Consider the following 24,328-nt stretch of genomic DNA (forward strand, 5'->3'; position numbering starts at 1 on the left):
GACCACGAATTGCGTAGATCGGGTCGACGGATCCGGCATTTGATGTTGTTATCGTTACTCGTACTGTGTTTATTTCGGTCTTTCGACAAGATAACGGTTTAATCACTGAAGTATAAAAGTGGCGGATCATCTTTGACGTAAATCAGTTCTGAGTTGAAAGTCAATCAGATTAAATATTATGTACAAATTAATCGTTCTGTTTGCGGTGCTGGCGATCAGCAGCCAAGTTCTGGCGAAACCGCATCCTGGGTAAGAAATTTTAAATCAAGTCGCGCTTGGTGAATAATCAAGTTGTTCAATAGTCGGGAATAATCCGAGACAAAATAACTGATAGTATACCAAAAAAAAAATAGCAACGGTGTACAATTATTTGCTAGGAAGGATATAAAGAAGAAGAGTAAAAAGTTATTGCAAAATGAAAGGTAAGAAATTGAAAAACTTCAAATCCATAGTTCGGAAGAAACTTGTAATCAAAATATTACGATAAAAAATCACGAGAATCATATAGAAATCAAAAAGTACAAATTTAAACCGTTTCTGGATTATCTTAAAATATTCCAAATCCGACAAATCGATGAATCAAGAATGTTAAGAAGACATTCTGCCGTAGTATTTGAATACAGAAAACCCGTCGAAGTGCAATTTCAAAAGTCAAGAATTATATCCTGCAACTTAAAATATTTCAGAATGGTCGCAGGATTGCACTCGTTGCGTCCATCAGGATATCTTACCTCCGGTGTGCATGACGCAATTTTCTTGGGTAAGGACAAAAGCGTACTTTTAATGCTAAGAAAGCACATGGACAAAGCTGGGCAGAAGACCGTTAATCCGCCTATCGTTAATTAACGAAGTTCAAAAAATTGCTTAAATTTAACTTCTAGGTTAAACTGAAAAATTATTAACGTTTTACTTAACTTGCGTTACGTTGGTTGTTGACGTCATTTTGTTTTGTTTTAATTTGACTATTTAAATCAGCTAACCATTTCGAACAGATCTTGGAATAACAAAAATAAACATTCATTTAGATTTCACATAGATTAGATTTTTTTTTCTCAGTGTACTTAAACATCAGTACAACTGTTCGATATCTAATATTTGACGAATAACCTTCACTTGTCTTAAATTTATAATTTTTTTAAAATATATTTGACGCTTTGATGATTATCGAAGTTGACTTTTTAAGTAGCGAATTAACGTTTAACGAAGTTAACTGTTGGATTAACTTTGCCTAGCTTTGTACATGGAACGCATTGCATGCGTCTAGTAATTAAGCACCAATTCGGAACACTACGAATCCTGTAAGAATATTTTGTGTTTTTCGTATAATTTTGAAACAATTTCTCAGCAGCTTCACTCGATTTTGAGTGGTTAAAAAATGATCGAGATTGATCTCAAGGAGTTTCAAACGATTTCAAACCGGATTCTATTGATTCTGAGCGGTTCGAAAATTATTCCTAATAATAATTTCAAGCTAATTCGAGGAGGTTTGAATGATCTCAAAGTGATTTCAAGTGGTTTTGGGTATGTAAAAAATAATTTTGAACTATTGAAAAGTAATTTCAAAGAATTTAAGCTGATTTTGAAGTTGTTTTGAGCGATTTCGCGCAGTTGGACAATGGTTTTCAACTGTTTAAAACTACTCTCGATGAATTTCAAATGACACCGAAGTAGTTTTGAGTGGTTTTAAGGTGTTTCGCACGAATTCTGAGCGTTTCTAATCAAATCTGTAGTTTTTGACTGAAGAATAAACAACTGTTTGAGTAAATACAAGCCTCAACCGAATTGAATGATTAGTTTTCGGTATAGAAATTTCCAAAATTCACCTGTGACCTTGAATACACGACCTGGACACGAGCTGTTTTCGTCTCGTCCAGAAAAAGTCACCAGAGAAAAACCCTCAATACAGCCATTTTTCACTTATTACAGACACACGAGGCGCTGAGTTCGAAGGGATGGAAATTGCAGCAGTCCGCGTGAGTCGATCCTTGCAAGATGCATCAAGCAAATCTTCGTCTTCCGACGAGTCGTCACCGAGCGTCGCATCCCCCGAATCGCCGGAATCTGTCGAATCCCGTCAGTCCTCTGCATCCTCTGAATCCTCTGAATCGAGCGAGTCCCGTTAATAATGCAAGACAGACACTGTTTGCAAATTCGCGAATCAGGAGTACGAAATAATAATTAATTGCTGCCATGATCGATATAAGAGAATTGTTTTTGTTTTAATTACGCTTTGGCAGAAAACTTTACTTACCCACGATTATTCATTCATAAATTTTTATCGAGTATTTACCGTCTAAAATAGATCGATCAGAATTATAAGCCTATTTCACAATATTCTAAGACATACGTCGACAGCCATTTGAATCTATATTTGATTATTATTGTTGGATGTTTGATGTTCGAATCCATTAAAGAATATATCACAATTATCAATTTCCAACCACATGTGTACCAATTGACTTTTTACATCCCATTTCATTTCCTCATTTTTACGAAAAGCTACTTCGTCACTGTGATTAAAAATAATCGACTGGCATTTTCTTTTCGTTCATATCTCTGATATTTCTCACAAACAGTATATTTTGCGTTGTAGTTCTAAAATTGTTTCACGAAATTATGCGACAGTAAGAACGTTTCGTGTGATATTGAAAATTGCATGTAGTTATTTCCTACCTTTTCTTTTTTTTTTTTTGTTCCGTTTTCTTCTTATCGCGTGATAACATTTTTGTTCGTATTTCTTTCGTAATCGCGCACCGAACTAAATTAGTCAATAATGATAATTCGCTTATGAGATACGTTGAAAATTGTTCCACTTGTGTAAATTACATGCATATTAGCGGCTGAAATTGAATATTGATTAACTACGTAAGTTTCGTTTTTAAAAATTCCGCACTTGTTGATATAATTGATTTTCGGTGCTTTGGGATCATTTTATCGCTTGGATTATAAATTCTGTCTATTATTTGAGCAACAAAAAAAAAATCGTTCAAATTCGTTGCTCGTTATGCTAAAAATATTGTTAGCAAATTTGTTGACAATTTGCGAGAACTCAAAATTTCCACGCTGAAGCAAAATTTTACACGAAGTCATGAGTGTCAAAATTCTGTTGTAAATGTATATATTTGAAGAATTGCATTTTGTTATAGCTAAATTTAATTCGTCGCTGAACGTATCATTCAATAATTGCGCGCCAAGCAGAACAAATGATTTTTTTATTCACTCTTCCACACGCAATGTGTTCAGGTGTTAAACATTAACGTTTTACATAATATTCGGGCTTTAGAATCGCTGCCATCGGTCTTTTATTACGCCTGATTACCCGTGAACAAAATAACTTGTTTAATTAATTCCGTCAAGGCGAGCCTAATTCGATAATGCTCAAGTTGGACGCGAATATAAATATAGTCAAAAATATAGCCAAATTCTGGCTAACCTAAACATTATTTCTATAAATTTTCGTCGCAGGAAAAAAGTCATTTTGAACCCTTTAATGCACGCGGAATTCCAAAATTTTTATTGTCACGACTAAATGGCATTTTTTAATGGACAACAAAGCATGATGTAATAGTACAATTATTGAACTTGGTATATCCATGAGAATAGGTGCAGAGCAGTTATAAGGTGTCATGTGAATTTCAAAGATTCCGTAGGAGATTTTGGAAATGCTTAGATTATCTAATTTTCATACAGATTGAGCTCGGTTTCATCTGGAACATTTTTTTTCCCTGAATTTCAACTTCATTTGTATGGTAAACAATTCCGAATCATCGCGGAATGTTGGAAGATTATGTAAAAATCATTCCATGAAGTTTGGAAAGCGTAATTTAAAATATATTTTTTTTTTTTTTTGACGTGAACGGAAAAAACCAACGTTAAAAACAATTTTATTTTTGATTTTCCTCCAAATGTCTTTCAGGATCATTGACTTGACGACTTCTTTATACTCGTATTGTCAAAATTGTCGACAAAAATATGTCGAGCTTAGCGAAAAGAAAAACTGCCACGCGTATAATATGAATTGAAAAAATCTGCCATGCGAAACAATATTACGTAAATTTATCACTTACAATTAAGGTTTGAATTTCGCGTGGGATTTGAATATATCGGGTGTTTTTACAATGACGCTGTTCAAAGCTAACGATAAGAGACCGACAACAAAGCTGGTCAAATATTTCCGTGTTTTCGAGTAATTCTGCAAACAAAGAACTTGGAAGCGGTATTTCGGGCCCAAGGTTTCGGAATATATTGAAACAGATGCATTCACACGTTTCAACCGTTATTCGGCGGAAGTATAAAAAGCCATTGAATATCGGTAATGGATATCAGTTCTGAATCAAAATCAGAGTAACTACAACATGGCGAAGCTCATCATTGTCTTGGCACTTGTGGCCTGCATCAGCCTCAGCGTTTTGGCTGAAGAAAATCGTGCCACCGGAAGTAATGCCGGAAGTGTACAGTCGGGCTTTGGAGTCGGGAGTATGTTCAAAGCCTTGAAAGAAGCGTGAGTAACATGCAAAACTGGAAACATCCCCGAATTATCGTTGGATTGAAAATTATCTTTCGTTTTCAAAACTAGCGTTATTGTACTTCACACTTTATCGATGGATAAAATGACGACGAAGTTTTTGTACCAGATTTTTAATTTTTTTTTTTTTTTTTGAAGCTTTGATCACACGCAACACACCGATGATAATATATGTCGAAAAGTTTCTACGTGATTTTTTTTTTGTTTTTAGTCTGTTCTTCGAGTTTTATTATTCAGTAATGTTTATAATTGAAAAATTTGATTGAAGTTGACTGATGTTCTTTCGTTTCAGAAGCCAGGGCGAGAATCAAGCTGAGAACACAAACGCACAAGATGACGACGCAAATGATGCCGCAGATGACGGGAATGAAGTGGATGATCAGACTAGATCAGGTAAGACTTGTAGATTAATTCAATCGAACTGTTGCGAGAATTTTATGGTCATTTCATGTCGCCAGAAAATCATTTCTAGTTGGACTCGCTGAACCACAACAATAAAAATTTGTGTCGTCGATATTCCGTTTATTTGATGACCGAAGCAGAAATATTACTAGAAAAATTTCTATTGCAGTTCCGATATTTTTAAGGGTCATATTTTTCTTGATTATATTCTGGAAAATTTCCTAGACAGTTTACACCTTGGTTAAACTATTCGCATTTATCCCCAACGCTTTGTTTTACAAGTATCTACACCGATAACTATCGGATCAGAGATGAGAAACGAATTTTTGAAATCGGTATTTAAACCCCACAACCAATCGTTAGATTCGATTCGGTTTTGTTTGCTTCATTGTTGAATTTATTGTTCATTGGGTTGAAATAATAAGAATGCACGATTATTGATAATTAAGGGTTAACCATTCCGCTCGATGGGATCTTTTTTCAGTGCCCTTGATGCCTCAAAAACGGCTGAATCCTGATTGAATTTAAATTTGCAAAGATGATCTTTCAATCCTCGAAATTGAAATTCGATTTACCGTAAAAAATTGATGATTCATTTTAACTAAATTGAAAAAAAAAAAAATGTGACGAATGGAAAAAATACCGTCACTGAATTTGAAGTAAAAAATGACGTTGCAGATGACGCTGACGAAAACGATGCCGAGAATGACGTAATACAAGAGGAAAATACGGGAGACACTGTCGTTGACGACGATGATGATAGCAGCAGCAGCGAGTAATCAAAAATTCCCCTTTTAATAACGAAAAGGCATAAATATGGAAGCAGAGACCGAATTGGAAGTTTCTGGAATTACGACGTCTCGCCCCAATTACAGATGGAACTTTAATTACTACGGTTTCGATTATTTTACAACGCCTAACCAAATGTAACGTAAAATTATGTTGCTAATAAATATTCATTGCATCATATAAATCCCAGTATATTCCGAACTGCATTTAATTACGCACCTTATCCCATGAAAATTAGACGAAAGGGTGAATAATATTTCAGCTGAGAAGTTTTTGAATATCATAAAAAGTTTAACGGTGCGTATATTTATTCGGTTAATTATGGTAGAAAATTTATCTAGGAATTATTTCATTGCCAGCTCAAGCCCTGCGAGTAATTTTGATTTTTCAAAAAATTTTCCTGACATTACTGAACGCGTAATCTCACTTATCAGTTAAGAGATTGAAGAACTATTTGCGCCACTCGGTGTCCGTATATTTTACCATAAAGTCAAGCTTTATAATGAAAGAGAAAATGTGAGCCTAGTTTTTTCGTGATACTTGCATAATTTTTATACACATGAATTTTGAATTTATCCAAAAATAGTTACAACAACCACTCATGTGTATATACAAGATGGTTTATTAGCTGTACGCAGCCTGTAAAACTCGGGAGTATTAAAAATACCTGTAAATTGCTATAGACTTGAAGAAAAAGAAGATATTTATTTGATTTGTTTGTTTCTTTGTGATTTTTGTAAATCTTTGATCACGTATCGATATTTATCACGTTTCTAATATAACTTTGCATTTCTACTTTTGTATTTTTTTTTTTGTAGTTTATATTTTACATAACTTGATGTTCGTTGGGAATTTTATTAAAATAATATGTAGCTAAGTACATACTATATACGTAAGCTGCAAAAGTATTTCTAGAAACGTGAAAATAAAAAATACCGGAATTGCAAACAAAAATTGGTTATCGATGCTTCGTTTCAAATCTGTGACCGAGATTCTATTGTCCAGAAGAGTGTTGAAAAATTATTTTATCCTTCGAGTTGCGTAACTGAAGAATGTCAATTCTATGGATCCAAGTGTTTCGAAAAATGACTGTAATGTGGGGGAAGAAGAAAAAAAATCTTAGCGCCAATTTCCAGTGTCGCATTTTTCCAAACTCTCACCATTCTTGAAATGACGTTGAATTTAGCGCGAATACATTTTCGCGTTTCGGCTATTCTTTGGAGTCTTTGTATCGAAATACTTCATGTGTCGATAACTGTCGTTTTTTTCGGACGTATTACGCAAAGTAAGATCTCGATTTGACGGAAAATTTAGAACGAGATTTTCGTGGATGTCAATTTCACGCATTCTTTCGAAAAAAAAGAAAGAAAAATTCAAAACCGCGGTGAACTGGCTAAAAACAAACAATTTGCAGATCATGTGATTTTATCAAGGCGGAAAAAAAATTGCGCACTTGTGTTAATAAAGAATTCGGGAACAGATGAAGTTTAACGAGCCACGCGAATTCACTTTTCCTTGATAACTGCCATCAGTTGTTGGAATATTTGACCAAATTCGACTCTGACAGTTTTTCGCGTGTACCAGGTGAATAATTTCTCAACGCTGCATTTGTTTGCATTTCATCACGCTCGATTGATCGTGAAAAAAACACGTCAGCGAATTCATTCCTTCATCAAAGTTTGATAACACCCCGAAAATTTGTTTCATTCTTGAGAACCCTACCGAAAATAATTATGTGTTAAATTATAAAACGTTATGACTAAAATTCACAAGTTTGTAAAAAATCATGTAACAAATTACAAAAAGCACGAATCATCAGATATACTGGATCAAAATTCATATAGTTCCTTATTTTCGATCTAGTATAACTGATGGTTTGTGTTTAAATTTTAATTTATTATGTAAATTTTTTATACATTTTATCGGGATTTACAAAATAAATCATGCAATAAATTGCACGTGAATTTCAGTTATAACGTTTTATAATTTAACAAGCGATCATTTTTAGTAGGGAAAACTCTGCACATTCTGAAAATGGCAGAAAAATAACAATCCCATTGAAAGTAATCATCAGAAATTTTTTCCTCCTAAAGTTATTCACATTTTTGTACCGATTTGTGTTTTTCAAATATCGCGTGTTAAATGGTATATTTTTTCCCCTTTTGTTTATGGGAAAAAAATGAGAATAAATTCAAAAACGTTGAAATTGAAAAATGGATGAATCAATGTTATAAGGTCGTAAGTAAAAAAACTCAGCATCCGTATCCAGTCGTTTTTTTTTTCACGTGACCAGTTATAAATTTCACTCAACGTTCAAAATTTCAAGTATTTTTTAATAAAGAGCAAAGGGTTCGAAAAAAGCTCAGAATCAACAACCGCAGAAAAACTTTTATTATAATTTGTGTGCAAATTTAATCACCTCAAATCACATTTCGGGGCAGCCATATTCAGATCGAACGATCCAACCACAAGATTGGTAATGAAAGAGAAATTTTCTTTTCTCACTCCCTCTTTGGATGTGTAATAATAACGATAATCGATTAATTTCTCAGGGTCACGTTATAGCATAAAAATATAATTCTTCTCAAGCGGCGTAATTTTTTACAGACCATCTGTTCATTCACACAACACTGATTATACGCCGAAGTATAAAAGTCAGTGATCATCGCTCGCTAAAATCAGTTCGGAATTGATTTCGAGAAATCGAGCATGGCAAAGTTCGTCATACTTTTGGCAGTTTTGGCCATCAGTACTCAGGTGATGGCCAAACCGACGTCTAAAAATTGGTGGTCAAAGTTCGAGGCTAAAATCACGTCCGCTATCAAGAAGATTGAAAAAGCGGTAAAAAAAGCGGCAAAGTGAGATGATATTCAACAAAGTTTATTTTTTATCCCATCAACACATGGTTTTCAAATAAAAATTGAATTTTTTTTATACCGAAACCTGCAATATGATCCGTGATATTATAATTATTCATTTTTTTTTTCCTAAAAATCTATTCTCCAAATCAATGTGACGTGTTAGAAAATATTTTCGACAAATATTCCTTTATTTTCTTATTCAATTTAAAATATCAACATGCAATGAGGAAGATGAGAAAAAGCAACCGTCGCAATATTACGAAAATTTTCTATCGTGGATTATATTTCATGATCGAAGGTCTAGAGCGAAAAAAAAAAAAAAAAAAACCTAATCCCGAGTTTTTCAATAATCACAGGCATCATGCTGCCGATGAATTGAAAACTTCAGAAACATCGAGTGCCAATGAAGTTACACTGACAGGAACATGTAAGCCAATAAATTCAACTTCTAATCAACACTTATTTCGATATTCATTTTTTCCCAGTAATTGTTTTTACCTCAATTTCAACTTTGAAACATCTCGAATGGTTTTTCGTTTCTTAAATCGTGCTTAAAATCAGTGGCTTAACATAACGACAAAAAAATGTACAGACTATTTAACCGATGCAAAAAATAACTGAAGCTTCATTTTCCGGCGGTGCTTAATGCTGGTTTTTGATGGCATTAGAATCTTGCACATCACAAGCATATCACTGATATTTCCATTTTTACAGCCGACTCCTCGTCCGCAGGCAGTGAAAGCGAATCTGAAAAAAATACCGCAAGCGATAATGTCAGCGATTCCAACGTTGACTCCAACTCAGCAAAGATCTCCGATTCCGCGAAGAGTAGCTCTTCCGATACGTCTAATGATCAATCTACAGCATCTAAGACCGAAAATCAATCAGGCACTAGTTCCAAGACGAACTCCGAAACTTCATTAAAGTCTAATTCTCAATTCCAAACCCAATCCCAATCCCAATAGAATCAACACTCCGATCCCGAACAGAGGACGGTTTTCAGCCAAGTTTTCGTATCATGATCCGAATCTCCATGTTTTGAATTTTTTCAGAACCATCGATGCCAGTCGAAGCTGGAGTGAACAAATTCAAAGTTTCAAATGATGAAGTTTCGCCCGAAGCGAAGAGATTTCAAGTAAAATTATTCTCGTAATTTTTCAGTGCGTAGCAGTTAATATAATATGTGCGATTGTTTACGATTTATGAATAAAACTTCTTCGTTTGCATCTGCACCGTTGTGTGTCTATTGAAAATTATTACACATCTGCCACACCACCGATGTTCTTAAGTGATGGTGTTCTAAGGTTTAAACCGTTTTGCTATGTGATGTTTAACTACAATTAATACCTGATTTTCCATGCTCGTTTTTCTTCACGTAATTACATACAAACAGGGGTAAACGATTCGATGGAAATCTGCGTTTCTTTCTTACGAAGCATTGTGTTAATGTCTCGATTTTCGATTTGCATACAAAAAATTCGGTATTGCGTACCTTCAAACGTGTCTTTCAACATATTTTTATGCATTTACAGAACCACGTGGTTTGTTAATATGCGTTTAAACTAATCGCAATATTGATTTTTGAAGAACTGGAAAAAAAATTCCATAGAATTTATCAATGCAAAAATTTGAAATGAAGAAATTTCGAAATGTAGAAGCGACAAAATGTAGAAAATTCAAGTAAAGACTGATCGTCATTCTGAGCACGCAACATTCAAGCCTCCGCCTTTTCCGGAAACCTGATTTTACTATCTCCTGTTCATTCTCGTTTTATAAAATCAAAAAAATAGCTACACTTAATCCTGACTCTCCAAATGTAAGATATCCACTGGAGAAAAAATTTTCAAAATTGGTGAAATAGTTTTCGATTCATTCACACACACACAAAGAATCAATCAATTCGATTCATCTGAGAGTATAGACCTGGATCTCATTTTTAATTAGCAGGTACGCAATCCCTTGTTAAGCGGGTGGCAAAAAACTTGCATACTTAACGAGAAAATATTCTTTTCGTTTTTTTTTTTCTTTTTTATATCGTTTAGCTCCAACTCAACTAATCGAGACGAAACAAAATGCAGGTCATTTTCGAAAGTTTAGAATTTTTTCCGGAAATTTTAGCCACATATTTTTTAACTATTTGAATCACTCTCCACAAGATCGTGGAAAGTAATGTCGAGTTAGTTAAGAAAATTTCCAACGTCTTCTAATGCTTTTTGTACTTACTTGAATCTGAGCTACTTTGACCAAGAATGGTAAACATTCCTAATTCGCTGACGGTTAAATGGCTCTGCCATTTTACACTAATCCCAAAAACTGCCACGCAATTCTTCACAAATATCGGTCGAGCGTGTAATTTTTTGTAAAGCTGTGAAACGAAAGTGGAAATTAATCGATAAGAAAAGCAAACGCTTCGCAGAATGTCTGACATCGGCACATAGATCAGTGAAGTAATCGGGCGTTGAAAATTTATTAGCGCAGATACAATATCAAACTTTTCTTCTATACCAATTGCCGCTTGTTACAATATTTGACAACGTTAGATTCAAATCGTCTTTCCTCAATCTAGAAAATGATTTTTTTTCATGCATCTTGTTTTGTTAAAGACCAAAGTGAGCAACGATTTTTATTTCGTCACGCTTGATTGATCGCGAGAAAGAAATTACACAACTTATTCCAAGCTAAAATGATTAAAATGTAATACTCATTGATCGAAAAAGATTTTCGTTCAGCTACTTATGCAAAGAACAAAAAAAAAACAAAATAAAAAAATGTATAACTCTAGGATGAGAACACAGAGTAAAAAATATCTTCATTCGATCCTGGATGGAAACTCGAGTTTTTCACATTCCGATTGCAAAATTGGATATGACAAAGTATCAACATTTTTTACTACTGTGTCTCGATTATACAAAAATCGCTATTTCAGTATTTTTGGAGCGGTCAGTTTGAATTATAAGTGTAAGTTGTTGAAACTTGGAATAGGCAGAAGAAATGCTTCGCTCGAAATTTCCAAAACACGCCTAAATTTCACCGATGCGTCAGAAGGCAAGTTTGAATTTCTATAAGTAAGTACAGTGATCAGAAATCACAAAAAAATTTTGACAGAATTGAATGAAACCGGCTTTGATATAATATTTCTAGTATTTTTGCTTTTGGATTGAAAATATAATATGTTGGAAAAGATTTCACATGACTGAAAGAAAACGACACCAATTGGGATCTTCAAATTTGACTTGGCTGAAATTGTTCAATTTTTTTACTCAATACTGCGCAGACTATCACTTAAAAAACGTGTCTTAATTCATGTACGGAATGAATCGATCCAACAAAATTTCAGTCACCTAATTTACCGAAGAACGAATATTCTCATCTCATTTTTCCGTCGATCCGAAAATAGCGACGTAGTTTTCTGGAAATATTACACGTGTTCTTTACGAATTTTGTAAAGAGTAAAATGAATATGTAAGAAAAGCAAACAATTCGGAAATTTCGTGACGTCAGTGCCCAGTTTTGAGCAAATAAAGTTAGCGGTTGTTGGAAGTTCGCGAACACTTGAATTTACTTTTCTTCGGTATTAAACTACCACTTGTTTCAATATTTAATGAGGCTTGTGACCCGACGAACGTCAGTATCGATTTGTATTTCATCACGATTGATTGAACGTGAAAAAAATAAATTACATAACCCGATTCCTCAAGCTGACGGAAGCATTAAACTTACTGGTCGAAATGTTTTTTATTACCCTTCATTTATCTAGAAAATATTGAACCTTCGGATGAAAACGAGAATTGAATGATATGCCAATTGCTTGACGAACAATATTTGGCAACAGTTTGAGCGAGATATTTAGACTGGTCTGGTCGTTTTACGAAACTTGAACTGCAAAATTGAAAACGGCAATAATTGAGAATTTTGTAAGTGTGTCTGAGCCATACAAAAGTCGTTATTCCAGTATTCTTTGGATCACATATTTCGAAACCGCGTTTAAATTTTTCAAACTTGGAATATCCGAAACAAACTCACGACTCGATGTTTTCAAAACTCTCCCGAACTCCATGAAAATCACTGATTACACGTTTTCAATGTTGGTAATCCTGAACCTGAAACTGAATTCTGAAAATCTAAAACGTACGAAAGTTGTCATGCACTGATTTTCATCGCTATCAGTTTCAAGTTTTGCTGTGTTTTCAAATTTCGAACTGTCTGTACGGGAAAACTACAAGGTTAGAAAAAAAATCGCGTTAAGTCGCCGCAAAAAATTCAAATCATAAATTGTGCGCAGTTTCGACCTTTTGGATCAGTCAACTTGAATTTGAATGATTCAAACACAGAATTGGTACCCGACGAATTAAAGAATATTAAAAAACCTTATTCGATCGCGTCGGGAATTTGATTTTTCACTTCTCAGCATTGGCGACTCGGAAAACGACTCGGATTTAGAATAATGACGACGATCGATAAATTCGACGATTACGTAACGACTGGGAATGGAAATATTTCGACAATATGCGAAATTTCAGACATCTGTTAATTCACGCAACAGTGATTATGTGCCGAAGTATAAAAATCGCGGATCATCGTGCGCGTTAATCAATTCCAATTTCATTCCAGGAAATTGAACATGGCGAAGTTCATCGTTATTTTGGCACTTTTGGCCGTCAGCTACCAGGCTCTGGCAGAACAGTCATCGCGTGTTTTGACCAAAGAATTTATAGCACAGCTCGAGTCCGAAGTCGAGGAACTTGAAAAAAGCATAAAAAGTTCGGAAGAGTGAGTAATATTTGATTAAATTCTACTCTGCGCCGATCAACATTTGGCTGTTGAAAAAGTTTAATTTCTTACAATGAAATCTTCCAGGTTCTTCCGTACAATAATCTGCAACGTCGCGCTCATTCGTTATTGTCATTACACAGCTCAACGGAAGAATTTTTTTTTTTTTTTCTCCTCTGCGAATAGAATTTACGAATACAATCGTGATTTTATGTACATATTTTAGGAACATGGTTTCTAATATGATTATGATATTATTCGTAAATTCTACGTTCTCAAACACCAAGATTCATGGAAGAAATCAGGAAAACTGTGTAGTATTTTTTAGATAAGCTATAGATATTACAAAAAAATCGAAATTTTCGTCTAAATATTATGTGTTAATTTTTTTTTTCTTGAGTCTGGTACGAAAATGTTGATAAAATAAATAGTCAGAACTGATTTCGATATCACGTATTATAAAAATTTTTTGCCAGCAAAAATTTGATCAATAATTTGCGAATTTTTCAATTCATATTGGATTCGATGTTTGAAGAGACATGCAAAAATGTGTAGTTTCTTATTTGTCAATAATTTTAGGTCAAACACTTCGACGGGGAGCGCAGCTGTCAATGCAACTATACTTACCCCAGCATGTGAGTCCATTAGTTTGAATTCAACTGCTTCTCGATTCTTTCATGGAAAGGCTAACTAATCTCAGTTCGTAGTCCCGCACTTCCCAAGACAAGCAAGAGCAACGGAATAACGGATAATTCGTCCGATTCGGTGATCAGAAACTTATCGTCAGAAATTGGAAGCCTTTAGAGTGTTCGGAAAATATTAAATATTCATACCAATTTCGGTTTTTCTACCTTGAATTATGCGTGGCTCTGTTGATCCTGCTTATTTTCACAAATCCACAGTCAAATGAAGACATTTCGGAACAATTTTGAGCTCTGAGATATCCGGGTTTTTTCTTCTTTCTAAAATCGTGCTCAAAATCCGAATCGAAATTTATTGTCTTGAAGGTGTCGGTCTGGTCTGACATCGTCACTTTCTAAACTTTGTGTCGCGAGATTCAGATTTTGGGTAGAAAAAATTACAAAAGCTGCATCTTCGGGCGGTCTTTTCAATACATACAATAATTTCGTTAGTATTTCGTTAACGAGATTTCTCCTTTTTCCAGTAAACTCTTCATCTTCCACCGATGACGGCGCATCTTTGAAAAGTACCGGAAGCGGAAGCGACAGCAATCCCGAAGTTGACAACAACTCTGGGACAAGCTCCGGTTCCCAAAAATAGTAGCTTTTCCGGCGCATCTGAAAGCGATTCTACATCATCGGAATCCAGAGATCAATCAATCAGTAATTCTCAGTCTGGAGTGGCCCAAAATTCTCCGTCAAACTCCCAATCACGATAAGACTCAGGTCCGTTTACAAGACGTCGACTTTCAGTCGAGTTTTTTTGACTGAACTGAATCTTTGAGTTCTGAATTTGTTCCACACGATTAATAACGAACGCAAAATACGAGCAGTCAAAGCTGCAGCGACCAAAGTTTCGAATTTTAAATGAAGTTTCACTCAAGGCGAAGCAATTTCAAATGTAATTATTCCGATAATTTTCCACTGCGAGTCAGTGGTATAATGTATGTAATTGTTTATTAATCACGAATAAATATTTCCGCATCGTTATAATTACGTCTATTCGAAGTTATTGTCCATCATCCTGCCATAAGCATCGATATCCTTAAGTGATGCCGTTTCAAGTTGTGAACAGTTGCGCTTAAAACCGTTCATTTCTGATTCGTATATATATTTTTCCGTCACTCTGAAACTGCGTTTATTTGTAAAAGAACAAAATGTATATCGATTACCCCGAAAATTGATTATCGGTATATTTGATGTTACACCGAGAGAACTTTTTAATTGCGGTTACCGCTCAGTCCTTAACTATTTTCAGTTTTTACCACAATCGAAAAATATTGTTCTAGGTACAAAATGAAAATTAGTTTTATAGCCGTTACCGTAAAGTCTATTATCCGTCAATATTCTTTCTCATTACGATCACTGTTAATATATTTTCTTGTAACCGTTGCGAAAATTTAATGCTTGTGCAACGATTACAGCAAATTCAAATACAATCGAAACCGCGTTTACTCAATTGCATATTTTTAGGAAGTCACCACTTGTTGCTATATTGAATTGCAGTCGTTCTGCATGTTTTTGCTTGACAAATAACGATTTATTATTTCGTCAAGAAACTTCAACAATTACCGTGTCATTGGACCTCGCTGATCTCTGGATCAAAAAAAAAAAAAAAAAAATTCAAGAAATTAATCAACAATAGCAAACGTAATTGTTCGGTGAAAATTTTTCTAAAAATTTATATAGATCTATGTCCACAATTCTACACAGCTTTTTTAAAGCAATTTCAAGTAAATGAAGTAAATAAATATATCTTTTCTCTTCGTTACCTTTCCGACTTTCCAACAAATCGTGGATGTTATTTTTTGAAAGGTGAGATTTTGTTTCAAGTGTTTTTCTGAATCAATTTTGTCAGTAAATTAGTGACGAATACAGTAGAAATAATCAACAAACCTCTCGGTCGGTAAATGTGATAAGCTCGACGAACTTTTCAGCAAACCGAATGAATTTTCATGAACGCTGAATAATATTAGGCCATAAAGTGTTTCTTTAACACGTATAACCGTATCTGAATCGTATAAAGGCACACGGCACTTTGTTTATCTAAAAGGTTTCGCATCCAGGAATCTCTAACCGAACGTCATCGGATTTGAGCCTGAATTTCTGTCGCTAACAATAGCCATCAGAAATTACGGAACTTGGTCAGAATTGGGCGAAACTGAAATCGACGGTAATATTTTTAGAACCTCTGTCTTCGGAATTGAAAACAGAACGTATTGGAAATGTTTCACATCGATGATAGAAAATGATAATCTGTCGAAACGAATAAAACGCGATTTGATCGATATCTCTCAACTCTGAGCACGTTACGTAGAAAGTAATCTTCAAATGCTGTTTCCATTCGTGAAAAAGTATCAGCGGAAAAATCTTTCGTTTTCTAATTAACCAACGATCCAATATTCTTTTGATTAATCTGTTCCTCGGGAATTGTGACGTAATCATTCGTAAATATCGATCGCACGTGATATTTGTAAATTTCATCATAAGCGAAAATGAATCGTTAAGAAGAATAAAAGATTCGCAGAACCTGTGACATCCACGCGTAAAAATCGCGCACTTGTACCAATAAAGCAAGTAGGTGTCGGAAATTTACCGAACTCGTGAATTTACTTATCTTGGTATTTGCCACTTGTTCCAATATCTTATGACGTTCGATTCGAATCGTCTGGCGTTCGGGCGAAAATATTTTCTAGTATCCATGGAATATTATTTCATCGCGCCTGATTAATTGCGGCAAAAACAAATTAAATAACTTTTAATGTTTTTCGATAGGCTTCATTCATGCTGTGGATATTCAAATTTCGGTTAGGAACAGATGATAAAAAATATCACGACTTCTTCCCAAAAAATATTTACCAACAGTTTCAAGTAGAATTGGGAGGATTCGAAAGTTGAGACTTCAATTTAAGTCTTTCGCACGAAATTCGGTAACTCAAAATTGGCAATCTCATAGCAGTTGTGGAGAAATCAGCGTTCCGATTGTTGTAATCATCGATTCTAATGGAAACTCAATCAATCATTCATTACAACTTACAAATTCGGTCGATAACTTTCAAACGATACAATTTTTTTGGAAATGAAAACGCTGATTTACCAGCAACATCCGCCACAAACAAAACCTTTGCCAATTTTCTTGAAATTCTGTTCTTGAAAATATCTATCTTCAAGTATCGAACCCTTAATTTCAGAACCCATCATAAAAGCTTGCACTTGTGTTCATAGATTTCGCAAAAACTGCAACTTAAAAGTCTAGAATCTCTAGCGCTAAATGACAAATAATTGTATAATTTTCAAGCATTCGTTACTGCAAATATGCACAACTTTATTGTTAACTACTCTGAACTAATTTACCGTAAAGTATTGTAAACCAATGTATGCAGATACGAACCTTTAAATAGGATTTAAATCCTCGAGAAAAAAAAAAAAAAAAAGAAAAAAGAGCATCCCCTAAAATAAGATCGAGTAATATTATGTAATATAATTAATAATTTGGTACTTGTTTAGAAAAAATTCGCTCTGCCTCCAAAAAGGGCAAGAAATTACCTTTTTTGGGGAGGTGAATTAATTTTTAATTACCGTATACATCAATGATCGTGAAAAGTCTTCGTAACTAATTGTAAACTAATATCGACGATCAATAAATATAATAATACCGCAACGGCTGGGCAATGGAATTTTTTCGCGACCTTGTATGAAACGAATTTTTTACACATCGCTGATTCCGCCAATGTATAAAAGCCGCGGGTTATCACACATCGGAATCAGTTCTGAATTTATATCCATAAATCCAACATGACGAAGTTCATCGTACTTTTGGCAGTCTTGGCCGTCAGCTCCCAGGCTCTGGCAAGACCTGAATCTTTCCTGACTGAACTTAAAGATCTAGTTGAGGAGGGTTTGAAGGAATTTGAAGAATCGGTTCAAAATAAAGAGAAGTAAGTAATACAATATCCGTCAAGCGTGACGCTGCGTTGATCAACATCTTATTTTTGAAAGAAGATGAATTTCTCACATCGAATTACATAACCTGATCGGCTCTTATATACGATGACTCGCCGCATTGTATTGCTTTGTTATCATTGTGATAGTATTCTTTCTCGAGTTCACTTTCAACTCACGATGGCCCGAAAATCTTCTAACTTTTTTGGAGATTTTCCTCAAGATCGTGGTAAATGATAAGGTTAACACATTATATAAAAATCTGCAAAATGTGGAAAAGTAAGTAACGTTATGTGGAGTTCGATCCCGAGCCGATAAACGTTCGATTTTTAAAAAAAAGTCTACACCTGACTTCGGAACATGTTTTGCTTTTTTATACTGTTATGTTAACTATACTTTTTATTTGAGGTTATTTTCTGATATTTTTCAATTGACTTTCGATGAGTGGCTTCAAGTTCTTATTGCTACAATGTTTCCGCTCCTGAACAATTTTATCCATTCTTCTTCAGGCTAGAATATATTCATCTTATAAAGGTCATCACAGGCTTTCTTTTAAATCTCCAGTCTCTTTTCCTGTTTCTGAAATATTACATGTCGGAAAATGCTATTAACGTGCATTTTTCTTTCTTTTAATTTTAATTCCTTTGTCATATTACTCTGCTTAATTAATAGTCGATTTAAGAACGACCGAGTCAAAGAAAAGAAGATAAAGTCGTTCTTGGCATCTTTATACTCACAAATTATCAAGTTTAAATTTTTTTTATATTACAGTAATTCCGAATCTGACGTCAGCGCCACTTGTAAGTGTAAACATTTCACCAATTTCTTTTATGCAAGTTTTTCGTGCCAACGAAAATGAATTTTCCCATTCGTATTCTCTTCAATCTTTACGACCAGTAAAAACAACAAATTCTGTGTATTCAAATTCATTTGAATTATACGTGAATTTACAACTTTTAATTTTTTTATTCGAAACCACTGCACGGTGTTCATATAACAGCTGTCAGTATGCTGTTCAAGTCATAAACTCAAGTTTCAACACCCTAAAGAGTGTTCGTGAAAAAAACACACAGGCTAGTAATATATGTTTCATATCAAGTTCCAGATTTTAATGAGAAAGAAAATACTGTAAGATTTGATGAAAAATATAAATGAATCGTTCGTCCCTGGATATGAGTTCCCTCGAATGATAAAATTCAGTTTTCGGTGGCGTACGAATCATGCATTTGATAAATATCTCAATAATGAAATTGGTTCCTTCTCTCTTCACCCAACCTTATAGCCGATGCATCCAGTTCAAACTCAACCGAGTCCGAATCCAATTCTGACTCGGCTGTTTCGTCCGCTGAAGACTCGTTAGACTCCGATTCCACCTCCAACGCCGTCTCAGATGAGTCGTCCGCTTCAAGCGCGTCTGACTCGGCTGCCTCCGATTCCACCTCCAACGACGTCTCAGATGAGTCGTCCGCTTCAAGCGCGTCTGACTCGGCTGCCTCCGATTCCACCTCCAACGACGTCTCAGATGAGTCGTCCGCTCCAAGCGCGTCTGACTCGGCTGCATCCGATTCCACCTCCAACGACGTCTCAAACGGATCGTCCGCTTCAAGCTCTTCTGACTCGGCTGCCTCCGATTCCACCTCCAACGACGTCTCAGATGAGTCGTCCGCTTCAAGCGCGTCTGACTCGGCTGCCTCCGATTCCACCTCCAACGACGTCTCAGATGAGTCGTCCGCTCCAAGCGCGTCTGACTCGGCTGCATCCGATTCCACCTCCAACGACGTCTCAAACGGATCGTCCGCTTCAAGCTCTTCTGACTCGGCTGCCTCCGATTCCACCTCCAACGACGTCTCAAACGGATCGTCCGCTCCAAGCTCTTCTGACTCGGCTGCCTCCGATTCCACCTCCAACGACGTCTCAGATGAGTCGTCCGCTTCAAGCGCGTCTGACTCGGCTGCCTCCGATTCCACCTCCAACGACGTCTCAGATGAGTCGTCCGCTCCAAGCGCGTCTGACTCGGCTGCATCCGATTCCACCTCCAACGACGTCTCAAACGGATCGTCCGCTTCAAGCTCTTCTGACTCGGCTGCCTCCGATTCCACCTCCAACGACGTCTCAAACGGATCGTCCGCTCCAAGCTCTTCTGACTCGGCTGCCTCCGATTCCACCTCCAACGACGTCTCAAACGGATCGTCCGCTCCAAGCTCTTCTGACTCGGCTGCCTCCGATTCCACCTCCAACGACGTCTCAAACGGATCGTCCGCTCCAAGTTCTTCTGACTCGGCTGCCTCCGATTCCACCTCCAACGACGTCTCAAACGGATCGTCCGCTCCAAGCTCTTCTGACTCGGCTGCCTCCGATTCCACCTCCAACGACGTCTCAAACGGATCGTCCGCTCCAAGCTCTTCTGACTCGGCTGCCTCCGATTCCACCTCCAACGACGTCTCAAACGGATCGTCCGCTCCAAGTTCTTCTGACTCGGCTGCCTCCGATTCCACCTCCAACGACGTCTCAAACGGATCGTCCGCTCCAAGCTCTTCTGACTCGGCTGCCTCCGATTCCACCTCCAACGACGTCTCAAACGGATCGTCCGCTCCAAGCTCTTCTGACTCGGCTGCCTCCGATTCCACCTCCAACGACGTCTCAAACGGATCGTCCGCTCCAAGCTCTTCTGACTCGGCTGCCTCCGATTCCACCTCCAACGACGTCTCAAGCGGATCGTCCGCTCCAAGCTCTTCTGACTCGGCTGCCTCCGATTCCACCTCCAACGCCGTCTCAAACGGATCGTCCGCTCCAAGCGCGTCTGGCTCTAGTCACAGACTTTTGCTCTGAAACTAAGCTGTATTTTTTCTCGGACGTAGGTGACAGTTCCAGTTCTAATGACATCTCCAGTTCTGGTAAAGACCGATCCAATTCCGAGGACCATATATTATAAATTACCGTTTTTAACGATTTAGTGATCGTGTTACGCTGTATCTCTAGGTTTAAAATTTGTTTAGCTTAAATACGTTGCAGTGCACAAACATCAGAGCAATGCGGGGATACTAGAGAAACTCAAGCAATGATACGATTACTAGTTTAAGGATATGCAGTTTCACTCGTACCAGGGCCACTTTCAGTAAAATTTTTATTATATTCCACTGCACAATGTATGTAATTCCTTATTAATCGTGAATAAATATCAACTGTGTTTATCTGAATTTACCTAGTTCAAAATTTTCAACAATCTGTCACACCATTTACATCCAAACAATTCCATTTGACATGAGCTTGATGCCGTACAGTTTTTTCTTTCAATTGATATTATTATACTCTATGTTTTAGAGGAACTTCTTATTCTTAAACAACAAAAATATGCGACCCTTGAATGTATCTTACAAGCAATAAGAGTGAGGATTTTCTCGTACGAGTTAGCGTGCAAGAAAAAAATTGAATCACGATCGAAACGTGTGTAACGAAAACTCAGTTTCCTTTGGCACATTGTATCGTTTGTTACATAATTACAATAAAGTACAGTTCTTGTCGTAATTAACGTGCACTAATCTCAATATACCACAGCTTTGATTATTCTTGATGGGGAAGTATTCAGATCGATGTCTGACTGCAGTTTTGACGAATTCTGGGTGCGCTTGAGAAACGGTAAGCGCTAATTTCCTTCTCGCGAACACACAAGAGTGATCTAGTTCGGCAAACCGACCAACGGATGGCCATTTTGCATTTGCGTTATAAACGTGGTCGAAATTCTGGATTGGTGGTCGTAGCTTAAGTTTCGCGGTAACGCGTACAGTCATTTTTATTTGTTAAAAAATTGCCCTGGAGTCACGGTTTTTAAGTCGAGTTTGTCATCTCCATAATTACGCGCAGTCAAATTCTGCTGCAAGGGCTCAAGTTGCGTTAGCGTGTTGCTGAAGCGTCATCTCTCGTCTAAATCACGTGTCACTGTGTGTGAACGCTCAGCTTGTTGTTACCTGTGAGATGATTGATTGAGTTTGAGATTATTGATTCGAAGATTATTACCGACATTTCGAGTCGAATAGCATCTAAGGCATCCTGTCTCTTTTTTTCTTTAATTATTTTTATCGTAGATAGCGCGTTGATTATTAATATTCTGGTTGCGGCGAATAGCGTCGTATTCAATGCCAAGTTTGAATTAGTAACGATTGGCGCGATCGAGCAATATCGTTTTGCTTTACTTTAGTTTGAGTTTTTCATTGGCACGATCGCCGTTAGAGCCTTCGAAAAATTTTTGTTGAGGTAATTTTGTTTGTTATTGAGAGAGCGACTAACGCGGTTAGAATTAAGACTTACTTGTCTTATGTTTTTGGGAGGGCGAAAAGCGAGTTGAATATTTTATTTCTTTTTGTATCGCTTCAGTTATGGAATATATCCTTGTTGCTTTTTATTTATTTATTTTTTTTTTAATTCCCTAGCGTACGATTGTCCGTTCTTTCTATCCCCAAACTGATCCCTTCACTCTCCACGGTACTGAGCTATCTGGTGCAGAAGGCTATAGCCGAGGCTTTGCGAAGTTGACAACAACTGAGAGGCGCGTTGATCACGCCGGACGTCCAGTAAAATTTTGTAGTATCTTTTGCAAGATCATGCTTCCAGTTTTTATCGCGGGTCACTAAATTATTGTCAACACGGTAAGTTCTCGGTCGCTTCTCCGGGTGAGCAAAGGTATTGAAAATCCGTCGTCACAATAGCTTAGCATTGCGTAAATATGAGCGTCGCTTGCAAAATAACAGATGGTATTATGATCTATAAGAATCGTCGGTGTAAGACTATTTTACTCTGTGATGGTAACTGTGTAGATCGATATGGATCCAAGAACGATGGTAAAAGCGTGTATTACTCTCTTATGGTAATTGCACGTCGGTAAATTATGGTACAGAGAAGATGCCGCCGCTGTTATCGGCTGAGGTAAGTATGACTTGTAAGTAAGACGAAGAAGGAATAAGACTTGCCTGATTGACAAATAAGTTCGGCGACTTTGTCATAAATATCTGTATTGAACATTAATTTCGTATCGTATGACCGATCGCGAATAACTTGTGCGAACTACAATGTGTGACATACTTCTCAACCGAACCAACTCAAAATTCTACTTGAAACATTCAGGAACTGGATCGAAACCTCCGCCCAACGGTGAGATTCGTCTCATATAAGCCGACTTCAATCCCTCGCTCTTTTTGATCATGTATTTTTGTTTTCTCAAACCTGTCACGCGGATGAAAGTCTATTCTCCATAGATTTAACATTTTTTTTTTTTTTTTTTACGATTGTACGGAAATTCTGAAAATTGTAACATGTGTTTCGGAGTAAGTTTTTACGATGCATAAAAATATTCCTGGAGATAGTCTAAATGCAATCGAAACAAATAATATTGCTAAAGATTTTTGGAGGCAGAGTATAAATCTAACCTCAAAAAGCTTTCGCACGTCGAATTATCTTTTTGGATAGACTTTGGCACGATGTAAATTTAATTCTTAATGTTGTTTTGACAGTAGTCTCATACCGTGAAACATTCTAACATTTTAGAAATGTCTATAATATTCCGATGTTAAGTGTACTAAAAAGTAGAAAGAAACCATATCCCAAGGATGTGCCGCATTTCGGATCCAGATTATCGTTAAAAAAGTTGTTGCAAACTTCCGTAAATAATGTAGACAAAATTTTGAGCCATGAATGCTTACGGTAATATAGAAATGGAACGTACGTGACGTACGAGCAACAGATGTCACGAATACTTTATCTGATCGTGAGTGAGACTCATGTTTCTTTGTATAGGATCTTATCGGTACTAATCGACATGAACGAAGGTATTCCCTCACGGAAAAATTCCTGAACTTGGGTGTAAATTCGCACCCTCAACTTTTTTCATATGGAAATTCAGCATCATCTGTGAGTCGGTGTTGCGAATTTGCACCCAAGTTGAGATTTTTTTTTTTTACCGTGATGGTGTAAATGCACCTGTTGCTCCGACTAAAAATAATCTGTATAATTCAGGTGGAAGTTCTAAAAATTTTACTTCAGTTGAAACTACTACCGACGATGCTTCTACGGAGGATACTTTTTCCGATGATGTTTCTATAGGTATTTCTTCGTCCGCTGATATAGATGCTTCTGATTTTGATGATAGGGATGTTTCTGCTATCGACGATGACTCTTAAAATTAGGCTCACGCTTCCTCTTCCGGTGGCAGCACAATTTTGCCGATGAAAGCTATAGATTCAAAAATGAAGGACGTCATTTGGCTGAGTTTTTGTAACACGTGACACAATATTTCGATTCTCAATTTGTGCGTGCACTAGTGTCAAGTTAGACATGAAGGCAACATATACTGTCGAGAAAATCAAAAC

The 24,328-nt window shown here is 36.4% G+C and overlaps 6 protein-coding genes across 8 annotated transcripts in view; 5 read left to right on the forward strand and 1 right to left on the reverse strand.

Moving 5' to 3' along the window:
* LOC124184008 (alpha-1D adrenergic receptor) overlaps positions 1-24,328 on the reverse strand; it is a 134,527-nt gene that overhangs the window by 23,418 nt on the left and 86,781 nt on the right. The gene's annotated exons all lie outside the window — the stretch shown is intronic.
* On the forward strand, positions 104-2,210 carry LOC124184014. The gene is made up of 3 exons (XM_046573292.1): positions 104-249; positions 687-760; positions 1,927-2,210. The coding sequence occupies exons 1-3, from the start codon at positions 179-181 to the stop codon at positions 2,121-2,123; spliced, it is 342 nt and encodes a 113-aa protein (XP_046429248.1). The 5' UTR covers positions 104-178; the 3' UTR covers positions 2,124-2,210.
* On the forward strand, positions 4,310-5,900 carry LOC124184013 (prostatic spermine-binding protein-like). Of its 2 annotated transcripts, none has more exons than XM_046573291.1 (3): positions 4,310-4,501; positions 4,821-4,918; positions 5,606-5,900. In XM_046573291.1, exons 1-3 carry the CDS (start codon positions 4,356-4,358, stop codon positions 5,704-5,706), a joined length of 345 nt encoding a protein of 114 aa, XP_046429247.1. In that variant the 5' UTR covers positions 4,310-4,355; the 3' UTR covers positions 5,707-5,900. The 2 variants fall into 2 exon arrangements, with proteins under 2 accessions (XP_046429247.1, XP_046429246.1); XM_046573290.1 differs by having other exon boundaries at positions 4,312-4,501; positions 4,818-4,918.
* On the forward strand, positions 8,383-9,809 carry LOC124184011 (suppressor protein SRP40-like). Its single transcript, XM_046573289.1, has 3 exons — positions 8,383-8,574; positions 8,934-9,004; positions 9,292-9,809. The coding sequence occupies exons 1-3, from the start codon at positions 8,426-8,428 to the stop codon at positions 9,540-9,542; spliced, it is 471 nt and encodes a 156-aa protein (XP_046429245.1). The 5' UTR covers positions 8,383-8,425; the 3' UTR covers positions 9,543-9,809.
* LOC124184015 lies at positions 13,159-15,020 on the forward strand. The gene is made up of 3 exons (XM_046573295.1): positions 13,159-13,347; positions 13,927-13,982; positions 14,513-15,020. The coding sequence occupies exons 1-3, from the start codon at positions 13,199-13,201 to the stop codon at positions 14,626-14,628; spliced, it is 321 nt and encodes a 106-aa protein (XP_046429251.1). The 5' UTR covers positions 13,159-13,198; the 3' UTR covers positions 14,629-15,020.
* Positions 17,798-21,166, forward strand: LOC124184009 (dentin sialophosphoprotein-like). 2 transcript variants are annotated; one of them, XM_046573285.1, is made up of 4 exons: positions 17,798-17,965; positions 18,741-18,769; positions 19,252-20,671; positions 20,741-21,166. In XM_046573285.1, the coding sequence occupies exons 1-4, from the start codon at positions 17,823-17,825 to the stop codon at positions 20,796-20,798; spliced, it is 1,650 nt and encodes a 549-aa protein (XP_046429241.1). In that variant the 5' UTR covers positions 17,798-17,822; the 3' UTR covers positions 20,799-21,166. The 2 variants fall into 2 exon arrangements, with proteins under 2 accessions (XP_046429241.1, XP_046429240.1); XM_046573284.1 differs by having other exon boundaries at positions 19,252-21,166.

The sequence above is a fragment of the Neodiprion fabricii genome, chromosome 5, assembly GCF_021155785.1.
Source record: "Neodiprion fabricii isolate iyNeoFabr1 chromosome 5, iyNeoFabr1.1, whole genome shotgun sequence".
Lineage (NCBI taxonomy): Eukaryota > Metazoa > Arthropoda > Insecta > Hymenoptera > Diprionidae > Neodiprion > Neodiprion fabricii.

Bases quoted from the DNA above. Each gene is read 5' to 3' on its own strand.
- LOC124184014 (XM_046573292.1), top strand. From the start codon at position 179: ATGTACAAATTAATCGTTCTGTTTGCGGTGCTGGCGATCAGCAGCCAA. The intron at 250-686 runs GTAAGAAATTTT...AAAATATTTCAG, and splicing joins CTGGCGAAACCGCATCCTGG to AATGGTCGCAGGATTGCACT. The intron at 761-1,926 runs GTAAGGACAAAA...CACTTATTACAG, and splicing joins GCATGACGCAATTTTCTTGG to ACACACGAGGCGCTGAGTTC.
- LOC124184013 (XM_046573290.1), top strand. From the start codon at position 4,356: ATGGCGAAGCTCATCATTGTCTTGGCACTTGTGGCCTGCATCAGCCTC. The intron at 4,502-4,817 runs GTGAGTAACATG...CTTTCGTTTCAG, and splicing joins TTCAAAGCCTTGAAAGAAGC to AAGCCAGGGCGAGAATCAAG. The intron at 4,919-5,605 runs GTAAGACTTGTA...ATGACGTTGCAG, and splicing joins GGATGATCAGACTAGATCAG to ATGACGCTGACGAAAACGAT.
- LOC124184011 (XM_046573289.1), top strand. From the start codon at position 8,426: ATGGCAAAGTTCGTCATACTTTTGGCAGTTTTGGCCATCAGTACTCAG. The intron at 8,575-8,933 runs GTGAGATGATAT...CAATAATCACAG, and splicing joins GCGGTAAAAAAAGCGGCAAA to GCATCATGCTGCCGATGAAT. The intron at 9,005-9,291 runs GTAAGCCAATAA...CCATTTTTACAG, and splicing joins AGTTACACTGACAGGAACAT to CCGACTCCTCGTCCGCAGGC.
- LOC124184015 (XM_046573295.1), top strand. From the start codon at position 13,199: ATGGCGAAGTTCATCGTTATTTTGGCACTTTTGGCCGTCAGCTACCAG. The intron at 13,348-13,926 runs GTGAGTAATATT...CAATAATTTTAG, and splicing joins AGCATAAAAAGTTCGGAAGA to GTCAAACACTTCGACGGGGA. The intron at 13,983-14,512 runs GTGAGTCCATTA...TCCTTTTTCCAG, and splicing joins AACTATACTTACCCCAGCAT to TAAACTCTTCATCTTCCACC.
- LOC124184009 (XM_046573284.1), top strand. From the start codon at position 17,823: ATGACGAAGTTCATCGTACTTTTGGCAGTCTTGGCCGTCAGCTCCCAG. The intron at 17,966-18,740 runs GTAAGTAATACA...TTTATATTACAG, and splicing joins TCGGTTCAAAATAAAGAGAA to TAATTCCGAATCTGACGTCA. The intron at 18,770-19,251 runs GTAAGTGTAAAC...CCAACCTTATAG, and splicing joins ATCTGACGTCAGCGCCACTT to CCGATGCATCCAGTTCAAAC.